Below are 17905 nucleotides of genomic sequence, written 5' to 3' on the forward strand. Positions count from 1 at the left end.
ACCAAAAACAAACAAATACAAAATATAACGGCAGTAATCCTCCACATGTGTTCTTGCTATGGGTGTTTCAGGCTTGAAAACGTACATGGAAGAAAACAGAAATACAATTGCCAAACAATAATCTACCTTTTAAACAAAGAAGTAAGTGTGTATACATTTGCCGAAGCATCCTCAATAATCAGGGAGTCTTCTATATCCTTGGGTACCAGGCAGAGGCACGTCATAGTAAGTAAGCTTAATATAAGGCTCCACCATTGGCAGGAACCAGTACTCGAAATTATAGAAGAAGTAAAAGCGATGACTTGTATACACCTCCTCGTAAGCCTCGGCTAGACTCTCCATCAAGTGGCCGATGGATTGGTGAGACTGGAAATGGCCATAGAAGGCCAGCATGTCGTTCACAAGGGTCTGGTTCTGACCGGGACCAAATAAAGTACTGGCGTTGCCTAGATACTGAGGCTCGTTGCTATAGAGATGAATACGGGTGTAATTTAGGTGAACGCTATTGTTGAACTTTCCTCCAAGGTCCCCAATTTTCTGAAACGCTCTCAAGACGAAACTGGCACAGTCAAAGGAATCGAACCACATTTTTCCACCTGTAATAAGAAAGTGAACATGAAATATGACATTTGACATGTTACCATGCATAAATAGACCAAAAAATGTCATTAGGAAAGGCTATTAATATGGTCCAGTGCACACGGCGATCTGTCGGTATAATGTTCTATATTGTTCCAAGATGGCTGCACCCTTTGCTAATGATATTCTATTTTTTTATTTCGTATCTTTTCACATTTATACTAAAGAATCACAAACTGCACACTTGAACAAATTCTAAGATGCAGGACTATTAGACGCGGTTGCATCACCGGTATTGGGGTGCGGACTTGACGTGGTTGAAATGCAAGGGCCCTTCCACAAAGCGGCGTTAGCCCTACGATTGCCTATGTTAAAGTATGGGAGTTATATGGTCTTGTTGAACGGGGCCATGGTCATGTAGCTGTGACAATAATTAATCGTTGAACACATGCTGATACTACTGACTCTCATAGACATCTGATAGAGCATTTGACAACCACGGTAATGTTTCAATAAATATTTATCGTTTAACTTACATCCTACCTTTGAATGACCACTTCCTAAGAATTACAATTCACCCAAACATATTTTGTGGGTTTTCTTGGCTGATGAATTTTTTCGGCATCAAAGATCTTGTATTTGACCAATGCAGTTGATGACAGTAGTCGCATGACGTTTAAACGTTTTAAGTGTCTACGGCGTTCATCGTTACCTGGTTCATTTTCAACTGTCCACGTTTCATAGAAAATCCCCGTCTTGTTGTCCCACAGGGTCCACTGCGCAAAGTCGTTAAACATCTGACCTGGTGCAGATAGAAAGATACATGCACTTTCATTAACTGATTAACCCCCTGTGAAAATCGGGGTTAGAATTCGATCGTACCCCGACGATGCGAGTTGGTCCTCGTATAGTCGACCATTTTGACGCCGTCGGAAACAACATATTGGACAAGTCGATGAATTGTTTTTTGTAATAGCGGCAAAACAGTTTCTCCAAGTCCTCCGTACCAAAAACCATACCCCGCCCCATTCTTCTACTGAAGGGGCGGTCGGGTAGCCTAGTGGTTCAAGCGCTCGCTCGTCACGCCGAAGACCCGGGTTCGAATCCCGACATGGGTACAATGTGTGAAGCCCATTTCTGGTGTCCCCCGCCGTGATATTGCTGGAATGTTGCTAAAAGCGGCGTAAAACCAAACTCTCACTCACTCTCTCACTCACTCACTCACTCACTTCTACTATAACCCGTGGAGAACCCGAGGATGAATAGACCAGAGCCTCATGTTGGCTCCGCCTAAATTGAGAATCGGATGGTCAAGTATTGACACTTAGTTTATTGCGTATAATCGTAACCCAACGGCTTTGGGCGTTGCCATGCTATCAACCTTTGGTTTTACCCAGCCTGTGATATAACTACATTACTGCTGACTGCAGCGTTAAACAACATTCCATCACTCTTTCCCATGTTTGCATACCGGTTATGTCCGCCACCTTGGCGAGGGTGCCGTTCTGTGACCAGTGGATGTCGTCGATGCCGTCGTAAATGCAGGTGGCGCCCTGGTTGCACCACTCCAGGGTTTTATTTGGCAGCACGTGGGCGAATGTGCAGTTGAACAGCTGGAACAGTTCGTACCACTCCATGGTGTAGTTGAGGCCGGTGTTCAGGTTCTTGAAGCCTATGGCGTCGTGCATGATGTGCTGAAGTAGGAGAGAAGTCCGTTGCTGTACTACTGGTAACGTTTATAGATCAGAAGGAAATCCAGGTATAACAATTTACTGTGTGATCCTTATCTGAACGGAACCTGGGCGCTAACTTGGATTGGATGGTTTTGGATTTGCAAGAAGAGAAAGGATGTCTGAGGTACGTTACCATCATTTTTGACAACTGACATAAAAAAAATAAAAATAACAAACGTCCATTAACTTGTTCTTATATGCAGTGATATTGTGTTTACTAAACAGTCTGACATATATGACAAAAGCTATATTTGTGATAACACTTTCTCAGTAAAGTACAGATTCTAGTATTTTGGGGGGTTGAGTCCCGTCCGGGATTCGAACCCACACTGCCAGAGAGAAGCATCTAATCGCCGGCATCGCCGGATGGGACTCAACCAAAAAAGGTACAAGAATCTTTATCTCACATTTAACATCTGTTACATATGACCACTTTCTAAATTGCATTGTATGTTCGTTATCTGACATATATTCCCATCACGAGTGATTAAAGTAATTATTTTTTTAATAGATATCATGAAGTCTGAAGCGAAACGAAAGCAAACTTCCAATTACAGGGAATTGACCACCATGAGGTATAAACAAAACTTTATTGTAGACCACACAGTACAGTGGAAAGTAAACTGTCACGTGACATCAACATTTATAGTTCTTTTTATAGAGACAAACGTAAATGTATGTCTTAAAAAAAACGATACAAAAGATTTGCAAACAACAATAAAGACATATAATGCACCAATACGAAGGTTTGAACAGAAACAATTAAAACATTGTACTAATTTATCAATACTGGCACATTTTCAAAAAAAACTCAAGGTGAGCTACAGAACCTATTCCATTCAATTTCTTTAAAATGATGCTTTGTGCTTACAAACTTGGCAAGCAGGTCACCAAACTTGAACTCCCAGACTGGCGCCTTCAGGGCATACACCTCTATAATGTCAGTGGCCTGGAAGGTCGGCATGGTGTTGGCTTCTCGCCCCGTGGGGCAGAACGGGATCACCCCTGCCTGGCAGTACGGATTTGCTGGGGGTCGGGACGAAAACCGTCTACAAAATTACAAATGTATAGTGAAGCCTCATTCATTCAAAATATATTAATTAACAAAATATATCGTTTGAGACGATGTTTTGGTATATGGTTCCTGTTCTTTGTTTTGTTTAACGCCACACTCTGTAATATTCCAGCTGAATGATTGGTTGGTTGGTTTGTTGCTTAACGCCTCACTCAGCAATATTCCAGCTATATGATTGGTTGTTTGGTTTGTTGTTTAACGCCGCACTCAGCAATATTCCAGCTATATGACGGCGGTCTGTAAATAATCGAGTCTGGACCAGACAATCCAATGATTAATATCATGAGGATCGATCCAAGCACAGGACCATGTAACTAATTATAACAATAAAAATAAAAAAAACATTGACGAGACCTAAGGCTATGATTTTTTTGCGAGTTTTTAATTTTTTTTATTGTTATAATTAGTTACATGGTCCTGTGATCCACGCAATTGGGATCGATGACATGGCAAGTATGGGTTACTGAAGATCTATTCTACCCCGGATCTTCACGGGTCTCAAGCTATATGACGGCGGTCTGTAAATAATCGATTCTGGACCAGATAATCCAGTGATTGATCTCATGAGCATCGATCTATGCAAATGGAATACGATGACATGCATCAAACCAAGTCAGCCAGCCTGACCACCCGATCCCGGTAGTGGCCTCTTACGACAAGAACCCTTATCGACTTTGTGATCTTGTATCAGCACCCCGCACCATTCAGAGTGACGCACACTCTTTCAGTTTTAAATATTAGTATTTAGTACAGTAGAAAAGGACCTCAGTACTAAAATCAGGTCGTCACAATGTGTCACATGCTTTTAGCGCATGCCCCCATAACCTGACGTTGTGCTTATGCTATAAATTACTGGTTTGCCAAATGGAATATTTTTAAATTGACTTTTTTCGTTTGTGGAGGTGAAACCCGTGAGCAACGCACTGTAAACCGCAGACATGCAAAGTGTTCAAACAGGTATTCACATTTATACCCCCATAAATGCAAATAACATTAAAGATAATTCTTACAAATAAATAAATCAACAATAGTAACTTTACAGACTGCTTATTTAATCATTAACAATGTAGAAAATGACACGAACTTGGTGACATCGTTCTGCGCAATAATGCAACACGAGCCCCACCCACTCTATTACCAGCCAATCAGTAGTCCGGTAGTAGGTGTGGTTTATGGAAACATAAACACACAAAAAATGCCCCGTGACTAAAAAACCCGACAAATTCACGGATAAGTTGTGGATGAAATGATTTTGTACCCATCTAATTGTTCACGAACGCTTTCATTAGTTTCAAATATAAGTTACGTTTTTATTCAACCATTATTGACAAAAAACACTAATAGGACTTTTGGCATACTACGTCAATAGGGTTGACAAAATTCAAGGAGTTTACTTGATTCCTCTCAAAACAAAACAACTTAACTGGCCTATTTTTACAGTGACAAGATGTCTCATTCCTATCAAAAACCAACAACTCAGCTGCCAGGCTTGTTGTAGATTGTGCAGAAACGTGTTGATCTATATAGTGATTATATGGTGCTTGACTTGTGACTTCTTGACTTGAGACATAAGCATTATTTTAGTACAGTAAACTACGTTTATACGAACACGCTTATAACGAACTGACGGATATAACGTACTTTGTTTAGCCCCGTTCATTTGCTGTAGCAATGCTGTATATGTGCTTATAACGAACTACGGTTATTACGAACTAAATTTAGTGGTCCCTTTATGTTCGTAATAACCGTAGTTTACTGTAGTAATATAAAAAGTGATATAATGTTTCATTTTCATGTTACTATTGTTCCCGCCGTGATATTGCTGAAATATTGCTAAAAACGGCGTAAAACCATACTCACTCACTCACTGTTCCCCATATACAATATAAAAATAAAAATTATCACCAAGGATTTTGGGTACAAATCACTTGGGTACCCAATTTGTTTGGGATACAAAATCTCATCCATCCATGAGCTGCCTGTTGTAGGATACTGAAGTATTCCGGCCATATAACGCTGAGGACACCAAGTATGGTCTTCACACTTTGTGGGACCGCCTCCGTGGTCGAATGGCAGAGCGTGTGCCCAGAGAGCGAAAGGTCATGGGTTCGACCCCCGGCCGCGTCATACCGTTAAAAGATGGTACTTGTTGTTACCCTGTCTGGCGCTCGGCATTAAGGGACTAAAACAAGGACTGGTCGGCTCGGAGTCAGAATACTGTGTCTGAGTGGGGTATCCATGTTAAACTGCGGCATGGCATCTCAGTGGGCTAGCACTATAAAATCGGCATCAGTCCGGACTAGTACAAGCAGCCACATGCATGCATGTCTCTATGTAAGCGAAATAATCTTGGACGAAACGTAAAACCCCATTTCACCTCACCTTTACGCTTTGTACCCATGTAGGAATTAGAACCCGGCCCTTCAGAGTGACGAGCCAACGCTTCACCCACTGGGCCACGCCACGTACCCGATATGACAGGAAAAACACACGCTACTCACGACTTTACCTTTCCAAGTCTCTGTAACACAACTCTGAACATGGTCACAATAGTGACACGCCGTCTTACCGATATGGGACTGGCCATTCTATGGCTGATGCTATTCCAGTGACAGCGAGACATGACCACATCAACACAAGCCTCCCGACAGCCGCCATTTTGAAGGTCAGGTGCAGATTCATTTGTGTGACCCACATGATCAAATGACAACACGTGCTTGTATACTACCGTGGGCTACTTTAGCGGTGTACAACTCGGGGTCCATGTATACAAGATAAGGGTTCAAAGGTTTTCAGATACATTTAATACCGTCTACAGTCTACATAGATAAAGAGCATTTTCGTCACACTGAAATTGCCATGTTTTGCATTTATAGTCAGGTTTGAAAACAACACGGAGATAACTGATTTATTACCACAAATAGGTTCCGTTGTCACCACATACGTCGTTTGAAGCAGTATTGAGAGATAATGCGATGTCATTGTTTAGCTATAACATATATACTACTCAAAATAAGTTAAAGAGCAGCCGATTCTTTCATTATACCACACTTAAAACATCTTTTTAGTGTGTGTGTGTGTGTGTGTGTGTGTGTGTGTTATGATAGTAAAGATGCCGATCGTGCACTATTCGATTAACAAAGTCTGATTAAACTCATTTTGACTTTATATAGTTCGCCCCGTGAAGATTTATGGGTAGAATAGGTCTTCAGCAACCCATACTTGCCGTAAAAGGTGACTATGCTTGTCGTAAAAGGCGACTAACGGGATCGGGTGGTCAGGCTCGCTGACTTGGTTGATGCATGTCATCGCTCCCAATTGCGTAGATCGATGCTCATGATATTAATTACAAGATTGTCTGGTCCAGACTCGATTATTTACAGACCGCCGTCATATAGTTTGAATAATGCTGAGTGCGGCGTTAAACAACAAACCAACCAACCAACCAACTTTATACAGTTCACGCTTATAAATTTATAATTGTATATTCACACTGTGGTATGTTTTCAGACATACGGCATGACAACCTGTTATGACAGCCGTGACAAAAGCCCAGATCGTGGTATGGTATACAAGATGTAATTACTTCGTCAATAAATAATTGTGTTTGATTTGAATGAATATTTTTAGTGGTGACCGTCCTGAACCCATCTGCGCGTTCATGGCATGAACTGTTATTAGTCGTATGAATCATCTGATGAATTCGTCTGTATTTCAATATTACAATGGTGATTTTTATTGGATCCATTATTACCCTGTGCACATGTGATTCATGAATTGGATGCGGAGATCTAAAGCGAATCGATTCAATGTTCAGTGAGTGAGTGAGTTGGGTTTAACGCCGCTTTGAACAGTGTTCCATTTATATCACGGCGTGACAGCTTAATGTGGGAGGATACCCTAAGTGATGCAGGTCTCAGACGTTTACCACTTCGGTGAAACCCCCGAGGGCGGGTATGGTGCTGACAAACCTAGAAACATAATCGGGGTGAACCAGGATTCGAACCCACAATCAAAGGTTTCTGGCGTTTCCAAGTGACGAAACTCTGCACAGCGAATTGCGGCGCCTTAGACGACTGCATGGGCCACCCGTGCCCGATTCGGTGTTCAGAGAAGCGACACTGAAGGTCGTGGGTTCGAATCCCGTTACGCACAGCTTTTGTCAGCACCATGTCCGTGGTTGTAGGTTTCACCAAAGGGAACTTTTACAACCATCGTCACATTAAGCTGGCGCGCAGTGTCATAAGTAACATACTGTATAAAGCAAAACTGACTCACTTTCTCACTCGTGAATTGAGAAATGGCGAAACAAACACCGCCAAGCCTGAATGCGATATCAACATGCAACCACATCCATAGGTGAGGTAAAATTGGGTTTAACGTCGCGTCCAAAATTATTGCACTTTTATAGCGACGTGCATGCACGTGTGTGTGTGTGTGTGTGTGTGTGTGTGTGTGTGTGTGTGTGGCTGCTTGTTGTCCGGACTGATGCCGATTTATAGTGCCAGCTCACTGAGATACCACGCCGCAGTTTAACATGAATACCCAACTCAGACACAGTATACTGACTCCGAGCCGACCAGTCCTTGTTTTAACCCCTTAATGCCGTGCGCCAGACATGGTAAAAACTAGTAACGTCTTTTGATACGACGCGCCCGGGGATCGAACCCCCTGACCTTTCGCTCTCGGGGCGGACGCTCTACCACTAGACCACTAGACTCCGAGCCGACCAGTCCTTGTTTTAGCCCCTTAATGCCGAGCGCCAGACAGGGTTACAACAAGTACCATCTTTTAACGTATCCTCGGACGCAACCGAGGATCACACCCCAGACCTTCCGCTCTCCGGGCGGACGCTCTACCACTAGACCACGGGGGCGGTCGAATAGGTCTAAGAAAATTGACATTTGTAACGACAACGGTCTCTATAGGACAAGTAGAGGACTACAAATCAAAAGGTAAACTCTCCCCCACTCGATCACGAAGAGGTCATATCCATACACACAGCAAGGAACACAAATTGGTACATGATAGGGTTTATTATCACAGAAGATGATGAGAAGCATAAAGAATAACACTAAATTACTGCACCTCCCAAAACCCAAAACAAACCTAATACAAACCACACGCACACAAACGCCCGCCCCCAAAATTAAGTTAACTTATATTCTGAGACACAGCAGTCGATTACCCGAGATCGATAATTTCGGCACACCTATCCACCTAATACACCATAAATACCCCACAGTACACTTTAACACACAACACATGTTGTATTCTACGGGATAGTAAGAGGTCAAAGCCACTGTTATGCTTCACAAATTCGGGTTTGATAGTTCTAACGAACTGAGATACCATGCCGCAGTTTAACATGGGTACCCCTCTCAGACACAGTATACTGACTCCGAATCCTTGTTTTAGCCCCTTAATGCCGAGCACCAGGCAGGGAAAAAACAAGTACCATATTTAAACGTCTTTTGATAGGACGCAGTCGGGGATCGAACCACCGACCTTCCTCTCTCCAGGCAAGCGCTCTACCCACTAAACCACGGAGGCGGTCACATTAGGGCAAATCGATAGTTAATTGTACAATGCTTAGATACGGTTCAACAAGAGGTGCAAACCAATATTCAGTGTTCATATGAACATATAAACCGCCGTGCGTCGCAGCATACTCCTGCGCAATATGATTATTTTTCGCTGAATTGTGTCCACCGAATGTGTTGTTAAACTGGCGGTAGAAGTTAGTGATGTTCTTGGCCAACGAGTCGTCCCGTCCTGAGCCGAAGATTACCGAAGATTTCCCGAGAAATGTCGGTTCTGGTCCATGGCTTACCATCATGGTGTAGTCTGCCTTAGCGCCCGTGTTGAAAGTGACTCCGATATCCGACAATGCTTGGTAAGATCTGTTTATAAAACTGCCGCAGTCGTTGGAAAGAAACCAGAAAGTTGAACCTTTAAAAAGTGGAATAAAATTAGTGTGATATGAATAAAAAAAGGATTAGTGTTAGCAGAGATTTCAAGAGTGCAGTGACAGGTTCGATTCTATACGGATGGACAAAAACAAGGAATGCATGAATTTAATACATCTTTCCATCAAATCCACAGTAAGTCTATAAGAATTTTCTGGTTTTTTTCTGTAAATATTTTCATTTCAGAGACTAGATGTTAGCATTAATATGAAGAGAAATTCATTTTACTACCATGGAGAACAACATTTACCACAATGATACTTAGGTGTCACAATACTGTATGTTAGCAACGTGTGTGCCCCCAAGACTCTGGACAACTGTCTAGCTCCATATTACGCGGGGGCACGGGTGGCCCAGTCGTCCAAGGCGCCGCGATTCGCTGTGCAGAGTTGTGTCCCTTGGGCACGCCAGAAACCTATGATTGTGGGTTCGAATCCCTGTTCGCCCCTATTATGTTTCTAGGTTTGTCAGCACCAGCCCATACCCGTGCTCGTGGGTTTCCCCGAAGTGCTAAATGTCTGAGACCTGCATCACTTCGGGCTTTCCTCCCACATTAAGCTGACACGCCGCTGTTGAAAGCGGCGTTAAACCCAAATCACTCACTCCATATTACGCTTATTGTGGTAGCTCTTGGAATGCAGCACCATTCATCTAGGAGAGCTAGGAACAGACAGGCTGCAGCATGGGTTCTTTGACACGACAACCAAGAACATCCGACAGATGCTCACTGGGGCTCATCTTCACGAGGCAAGGGAGTTAACTGACTATGAAAGTCTAGTTCGGAAAGGGTGGAAACTGCACTTTTATAGTCAGTTTACTCCCTTGCCTCGTGAAGATTATTAAGGCTCTATTCGGGACTTGGTAGCAGTTGGATTTGTCTAGCCCGCAGCATATTCTTGGAGACACGAGTAGTGTGGGGACGGGCGTTGTCCTGTTGAAACTCAAACAATCTCCAGTATTTCCAGTAAAATATACATTTCTGTAGTACTTTTCTGTCTCAAATAGCTTGGGTATCAAAGCTGCACGTGTGATGTTAGTCAAGGTCACATTAAGGCCACATCTAGGTCAAATCAAAAGACTTGTGCACTGCAAAACGGGGTAAGAATATAGGTCCCCAGCAACGTATGATTGCAGGAAGAAGCAAGGTTTGGTTATTACATGAATCGATGCTCATGATGTCTATCATCGAACGCCTGGTCGATGAGTTTCAGGCCGCCGTCACATAGCTGGAATGTTCCTGAATGAGGCGTTAACAACAAACAAAAAACAAACATTGAAATCTACAATTTAGGCCCTGACAAAGCAGTTGGTCGCATTGATAGAACCTCGGGGTATAGTCATCAACTGGGTGTTACAATCATTGACTACTTGATCGCAACTTTTGATTTAGCATACAAAGTTTCTTACCGATAACGACCCTTTCTTTGTTTTGGAGAATAGCCTTACCTGCAGTATCAAGAACATTGCTGCCACCACACTCAATGTTCGTATCATTTTCATGCTCGATCCAGTCAGTATACTGGTTAAACTGGGACCCTGGAACGACCAAAAATATGTGACAGTATTCCTATGGGATAACGAAGGACAGTGGTGGCCATATGGTCAAGGATCAACGTGTTGAGATTCGCCCCTGTCATGAGTCATGGTACCCCTGGCAAGGCCATCTGTTGCCTCCTGTCATGGTTGCTATGAGAGACATGTATCTTGACTGTCTGTTCCTACTTGTCTAGGTTGCTATAAGAGACATGTATCTTGACTGTCTGTTCCTACCTGTCCAGGTTGCTATGAGAGACATGTATCCTGACTGTCTGTTCCTACCTGTCATGGTTGCTATAAGAGACATGTATCCTGACTGTCTGTTCCTACCTGTCATGGTTGCTATGAGAGACATCTATCTTGACTGTCTGTTCCTACCTGTCTAGGTTGCTATGAGAGACATGTATCCTGACTGTCTGTTCCTACCTGTCATGGTTGCTATGAGAGACATGTATCCTGACTGTCTGTTCCTACCTGTCTAGGTTGCTATAAGAGACATGTATCTTGACTGTCTGTTCCTACCTGTCCAGGTTGCTATGAGAGACATGTATCTTGACTGTCTGTTCCTACCTATGATGGTTGCTATGAGAGACATGTATCCTGACTGTCTGTTCCTACCTGTCTAGGTTGCTATAAGAGACATGTATCCTGACTGTCTGTTCCTACCTGTCTAGGTTGCTATAAGAGACATGTATCCTGACTGTCTGTTCCTACCTGTCTAGGTTGCTATATGAGACATGTATCCTGACTGTCTGTTCCTACCTGTCATGGTTGCTATAAGAGACATGTATCCTGACTGTCTGTTCCTACCTATCATGGTTGCTATGAGAGACATGTATCCTGACTGTCTGTTCCTACCTGTCTAGGTTGCTATGAGAGACATGTATCTTGACTGTCTGTTCCTACCTGTCTAGGTTGCTATAAGAGACATGTATCCTGACTGTCTGTTCCTACCTGTCTAGGTTGCTATAAGAGACATGTATCCTGACTGTCTGTTCCTACCTGTCTAGGTTGCTATAAGAGACATGTATCTTGACTGTCTGTTCCTACCTATGATGGTTGCTATGAGAGACATGTATCCTGACTGTCTGTTCCTACCTGTCTAGGTTGCTATAAGAGACATGTATCCTGACTGTCTGTTCCTACCTGTCTAGGTTGCTATAAGAGACATGTATCCTGACTGTCTGTTCCTACCTGTCTAGGTTGCTATAAGAGACATGTATCTTGACTGTCTGTTCCTACCTGTCCAGGTTGCTATGAGAGACATGTATCTTGACTGTCTGTTCCTACCTATGATGGTTGCTATGAGAGACATGTATCCTGACTGTCTGTTCCTACCTGTCTAGGTTGCTATAAGAGACATGTATCCTGACTGTCTGTTCCTACCTGTCTAGGTTGCTATAAGAGACATGTATCCTGACTGTCTGTTCCTACCTGTCTAGGTTGCTATATGAGACATGTATCCTGACTGTCTGTTCCTACCTGTCATGGTTGCTATAAGAGACATGTATCCTGACTGTCTGTTCCTACCTATCATGGTTGCTATGAGAGACATGTATCCTGACTGTCTGTTCCTACCTGTCTAGGTTGCTATGAGAGACATGTATCTTGACTGTCTGTTCCTACCTGTCTAGGTTGCTATAAGAGACATGTATCCTGACTGTCTGTTCCTACCTGTCTAGGTTGCTATAAGAGACATGTATCCTGACTGTCTGTTCCTACCTGTCTAGGTTGCTATAAGAGACATGTATCTTGACTGTCTGTTCCTACCTGTCTAGGTTGCTATAAGAGACATGTATCCTGACTGTCTGTTCCTACCTGTCTAGGTTGATATGAGAGACATGTATCTTGACTGTCTGTTCCTACCTGTCTAGGTTGCTATAAGAGACATGTATCCTGACTGTCTGTTCCTACCTGTCTAGGTTGCTATAAGAGACATGTATCCTGACTGTCTGTTCCTACCTGTCTAGGTTGATATGAGAGACATGTATCCTGACTGTCTGTTCCTACCTATCATGGTTGCCATGAGAGACATCTATCTTGACTGTCTGTTCCTACCTGTCTAGGTTGCTATGAGAGACATATGCCAGAACTACCTGTTCCTACCTGTCATGGTTGCCATGGGAGACATCTGTCCTTTGTTCTCGGGCAGGAACTTGTCTTTGATTCCATCCGTCACACAGACGGCGCCTTGATTGCACCAGAGAAGACTGTCGTCGGTGAGGACACTGGCAAAAGAACATTGACTGATGAGGTACACCCCGTACCAGTCAAAGGTGTAGTTGGTGTTGGTGTTGACGTTCCAGAAACCTATGGCCACGTGCTTCGGAAACTGGCAACGATAAAGTATTTAGAGATTTAATTGACAAACCTAGAAACACAATCATCGCGAGCCGGGATTCGAACCCTGCGATTCAAACCCTGCGTCTGTGGCGCCGTAGACAATTGGGCCACGCGTACCCTCCTTTTGATACCATGAGTAGAACGACAGTACCATCGTGGGAATTTACTGATATTGCTTCAGCTTGAGGCTGACTCGGATGGGCTCCACACACTAAGCATGTATAGGGAATCGAACCCGGAACTCGGGCAGAGAACTTAACCTGAAACGTTGACCGAATAAGGGCCTCATTAAATTCTGCTAACTTTCGTGATGCCTTCACTGTTTAAAATATGTTTTCGCGAAAACCAGGACCGACTTGCACAAAGCGAACTTAGCACTAAGATGATCGTAACTCCCATACCATAACGTAGGTATACGATAGTCTTATCGCTAAGATCGCTTTGTGCAACTGGGCCCTGGAATCATCACTGTTTGATGGTGATTCCTGAACACATGCGGGGCGGTCGGGTAGCCTAGTGGTTAAAGCGTTCGCTCGTCACGCCGAAGACCCGGGTTCGATTCCCGACATGGGAACAATGTGTGAAGCCCATTTCTGGTGTCCCCCGCCGTGATATTGCTGTAACAGTGCTAAAAGCGGCGTAAAGCCATACTCACTCACTCACTCCTAAACACATGCACATGATGTAGTCGGAATCGTACAATCGACGTCGCTTTTGACAAAGATTACTTATAAATATGAATATCCTAAACACAAACATAAACACCTTCTTTGTCCCCTAATTTTGACTCGTTTAGGTCTAAACATGGTTAGGAGCTAGGGTCTTGGGTCTAAATACCCGTATCCTCCAGCACCCCCCTTATAATTCATTTGCGTTTTATGGGGATATAGAATAGAAGTATGTGGGTAACAAGTGGGTAAGAAGTAATCAGATATACTTTCATTGTCAGCTTGGACCACCTCCGGCTCGGACTCAGTATACTGTGTCTGAGTGAGTTAAACTGCGGCATGGCATCTCATGGCGACATTAAACCCAACTTCACCCCACCTCATTGCCAGCTTGCGTTTCTTGCTTCATAGAAATACTGTTAGTCACTTAGCAACAACACTTTCATGAACGCTTTATGTTTAGTAACTTGGCGGGTTAACTTTTTGATTTGTAGTCATCTACTTGTGCTATAGAGACCGTTGTCGTTACAAATGTCAATTTTCTTAGACCTATTCGACCGCCTCGTCATACAAAAATACGTTAAAAGATGGTACTTGTTGTAACCCTGTCTGGCGCTCGGCATTAAGTGGCTAAAACAAGGACTGGTCGGCTCGGAGTCAGTATACTGTGTCTGAGATGGGTATTCATGTTAAACTGAGGTATGGTATCTCAGTGGGCTAGCACTATAAATCAGCATCAGTCCGGACTAGTACAAGCAGCCACATACACGAGCAAGGACGTCGCTATGAAAGTGCAATAATCTTGGACGCGACGTTAAACCCATTTCATCTCACCTTTACACTTTTTACCCATGTAGGAATTAGAACCCGACCCTTTAGAGTGACGAGCAAACGCTTCACCAACTAGGCTACCCCACATACCCAAAATGACAGGAATAACACACGCAACTCAAGACTTTACCTTTCTGGCACTATAAAATCGACATCAGTCCGGACTAGTACAAGCAGCCACACACTCACACGTGCATGCACATCGCATGGACGCGACGTTAAACCCCATTTCTCCTCACCTTAAACCTATTCAAACCTATTTAAATGTGTTTTAATTCTAAACACCCACCCCCAATTGCAAATGGTCGGCCCTTAGGTTTTCTAACGTGTTAACTCCAAACCAAATCTAAAACTGGTATTCTTACGTCTGGTAGATGCATGTTTGGCGTCAAATCGGCATACATGTGAAACAACTCCACTCGGTCATCATCGGAAAACGTCGGCATACTGATACCATTCACGCAGAATGGAGGGTTGGGTGTTTGACATCTCGGGTCTGCCGGGGATCGATGAGGGACTCGCCTGCAACAAAGAGTGAGTGATTGAGTATGGGTTTACACCGCTTTTAACAATATTCCAGCAATATCACGGCGGGGGAAACCAGAAATGTGCTTCACATTTTGTACCCATGTCGGGAATCGTACCCGGCGTGACAGCAACGAGGCTACCCGACCGCCACTGCAACACAGAGAGTGAGTGGGTAAGTTGGGTTTAACCGCAGTTTGAACTGTATTTAATTTTGGTAAACGAAAACGGGTATGGTGCAGACAGACCTAGAGTCATAATACGGAAATAGCTGTGATACGAACCCACGAGTGTTGGATCCTTGAATCTAGGGGACTGCTTTGCGAATCGAATTGGGGTGTCAAACGCCATGATCTAGGCACCAGGTCAATCGTGCTGTTTTACGTTACATTTCAATCCCAGTGCATGTCAGCAATATACTAACTGTGTGAATAGAAACCCGCATAATCAATGGTCCAGAGTCGATTAAGTGCAGACCGCCGTCATCTACAGCTAGGGACCCGTGACGATCCGGGGTAGAATAGGTCTTCAGCAACCCATGCCTGACGTAAAAATGCTTGTCGTAGGAGGTGACTAACGGGATCGGGTGGTCAGGCTTGCTGACTTGGATGATGCATGTCATCGTATTCCAATTCCGAGATGCCAATGACTGGATTGTCTGGTCCAGACCATCTTCCCGAGGCAAGAGAGTTAACTGACTTTAAAAGTCCAGTTTCCACACTTGCCGAACTAGGCTGGAATTCCCGGGCTCGATCGTAGCGCCACCAGTGGCTATTACGAGTTATGTCCCTTCTAAGCCTCTCCTATGGACCAATCAGATTCCACCTCTCGTATTACTTACATTTGCTTCAAACCAAATGGTGGCGCTCAGTCAGGACGATCTGATCGATAATCAAGATCTATACTGTGATAAAACGGGTCTTACATCGCGAAGTGCATCAAATTACGTGAGCACCTTGATTAAAAACATGAAATAGATTTTGAAAATATCTGTTGACAACGAGTTGGCGGTGCACATGCTTTGCAAATCCTGCAGTCGTCCAAAAAAATCTGCATGACAGTTTACGAACCGGATTTCGATTTCATTGCGCGATTTTGATTGGACTATGCATAGACTCGTTAGTCCAGCCAAAATGTAACTCCATATTACCAGCCTAGTTCGTCAAGGGTGGAAACTGGACTTTTATAGTCAGTTAACTCTCTTGCCTCGGGAAGATGGGTCCAAACTCGATTATTTAAAGACCGTCGTCATATAGCTGGAATATTGCTGAGTGCGGCGTTAAACAACAAACAAACAAACAAATCATCTAGCAGGAATATCGCGAAGTGCGGCGTTAAAGAACAACCCCCAAAAACAAACGGGTAAAAATGTCACTTACCGATGCTCAACGGGCCACTTGTGTTGCTGGCTCAATACACATGACAGACAAAAGATGACTGTGAGGATAATAAATAAATTGGAGGACATGTTTTCGGTTACACGGGTCTGTTGTGATAAGAAAAATGCGTTTTGTCAAGTTATATATACAATTCAGTTGTTGGACCCCCTGGAAACTCGAATTTCATCTGAAATTAATTTTGTTACCCCCTGCATTGATTGTCGGTGATTTAATCAAGTATATTAACATGTAGTTACAAAAAGGTTTATTTATTGGTTATTGGTCCTTAATTGTGGTAGTCTACAGTAGTGTATCATGTAATAGATACGTTTATGTTAGCCATGCGATAAACCAATCGGATAATTATGCAAATGATGTCCCCTAGCAGGGACTACTTTTAAGGTCTGCATGTACATCCTTTGGGGCGTTACTCTATATTGGCTATAGTGCCAAATACATTTTGATTAGGGTTTCCTGATGTGTGGGTGTTTCTGTAGTTGGTTGGTTGGTTTGTTGTTTTACGCCGCACTCAGCAATATTCCAGCTATATGACGGCGGTCTGTAAATAATCGAGTCGTTATAACCGTAGTTTACTGTACTTCATTGAGTAAATATATGTCTTAAACATCGATCAGTATAACAATGTCATTATACGACAAAGAGAGTATTACCCTCGTGTGTTTCCTATCGCACTTATAATACATTAGAGTATGACAGATATCTTCAATACATAAACGTACACACCCGCTTTTAATCAGTTACTTACACCCAAACTAATTATTCACGTATTCCTCCTTTGAACAACAGAGAGTTTGAATTTGTTGCCACCTCGAGATCAAAATTTAATATTATAAGTACAGCAGGGCCTACATATATGATCTTAATCTGCAGACTCCCTGCTAGATTACCCTTGGTCTCTGAAAGTATATAATTTTGATAGAAACAAACAACTCCATCTAAATTGAAAAAGAGCCCTAGTGAGATGAAGGATCTGTGGAAAATCTAGACTTGCTTCATTTAGGGTTACAGCATTACAATAAGGGCTGAGCAGAAGGGTAAATGATATGGTTGAGGGACTGTGGGACGGAGTAGCTCCCTACTACAGGCATAGTTTGTCTGCAATGTAGGCCAGATTCGTTATTGTTTGGGTCATGCGTGTTTGGAAGGCGAGTCCTTGAAGCACACCTTACTATCCCATCCCCATTTTTGAAGCCCACCCTACCTACACATCCACCTCCATTTTTGAAGCACGCCTTACCAACCCAAC

At 43.3% G+C, this 17905-nt stretch overlaps 2 protein-coding genes across 3 annotated transcripts; both read right to left on the reverse strand.

Moving 5' to 3' along the window:
* Positions 1–116: 116 nt before the first annotated feature.
* On the reverse strand, positions 117–6111 carry LOC124115632 (ceroid-lipofuscinosis neuronal protein 5-like). Its single transcript, XM_046476688.2, has 5 exons — positions 5957–6111; positions 3184–3361; positions 2051–2273; positions 1292–1381; positions 117–596 (listed from the first exon to the last, which is right to left on the reverse strand). The coding sequence occupies exons 1-5, from the start codon at positions 6082–6084 to the stop codon at positions 172–174; spliced, it is 1044 nt and encodes a 347-aa protein (XP_046332644.2). The 5' UTR covers positions 6085–6111; the 3' UTR covers positions 117–171.
* A 2311-nt stretch (positions 6112–8422) lies between these two features.
* LOC124115645 (ceroid-lipofuscinosis neuronal protein 5 homolog) lies at positions 8423–16738 on the reverse strand. 2 transcript variants are annotated; one of them, XM_046476703.2, is made up of 5 exons: positions 16639–16738; positions 15100–15256; positions 12999–13224; positions 10803–10892; positions 8423–9339 (listed from the first exon to the last, which is right to left on the reverse strand). In XM_046476703.2, the coding sequence occupies exons 1-5, from the start codon at positions 16725–16727 to the stop codon at positions 8948–8950; spliced, it is 954 nt and encodes a 317-aa protein (XP_046332659.2). In that variant the 5' UTR covers positions 16728–16738; the 3' UTR covers positions 8423–8947. The 2 variants fall into 2 exon arrangements, with proteins under 2 accessions (XP_046332659.2, XP_046332660.2); XM_046476704.2 differs by lacking the exon at positions 10803–10892.
* Positions 16739–17905: the final 1167 nt, after the last annotated feature.

The sequence above is a fragment of the Haliotis rufescens genome, unplaced genomic scaffold (assembly GCF_023055435.1).
Source record: "Haliotis rufescens isolate VD_foot unplaced genomic scaffold, xgHalRufe1.0.p SCAF_7, whole genome shotgun sequence".
NCBI classification, from domain to species: Eukaryota; Metazoa; Mollusca; class Gastropoda; order Lepetellida; family Haliotidae; genus Haliotis; species Haliotis rufescens.

Coding starts and splice junctions, on each gene's coding strand:
- LOC124115632 (XM_046476688.2), bottom strand. CDS start 6,084: ATGTGGGTCACACAAATGAATCTGCACCTGACCTTCAAAATGGCGGCT. Junction 3,362..5,956: donor GAATGGCCAGTCCCATATCG/GTAAGACGGCGT, acceptor GTAATTTTGTAG/ACGGTTTTCGTCCCGACCCC. Junction 597..1,291: donor GACAGTTGAAAATGAACCAG/GTAACGATGAAC, acceptor TTCTTATTACAG/GTGGAAAAATGTGGTTCGAT.
- LOC124115645 (XM_046476703.2), bottom strand. CDS start 16,727: ATGTCCTCCAATTTATTTATTATCCTCACAGTCATCTTTTGTCTGTCA. Junction 15,257..16,638: donor AAGTGGCCCGTTGAGCATCG/GTAAGTGACATT, acceptor TCTTTGTTGCAG/GCGAGTCCCTCATCGATCCC. Junction 13,225..15,099: donor CAAACATGCATCTACCAGAC/GTAAGAATACCA, acceptor TATCGTTGCCAG/TTTCCGAAGCACGTGGCCAT.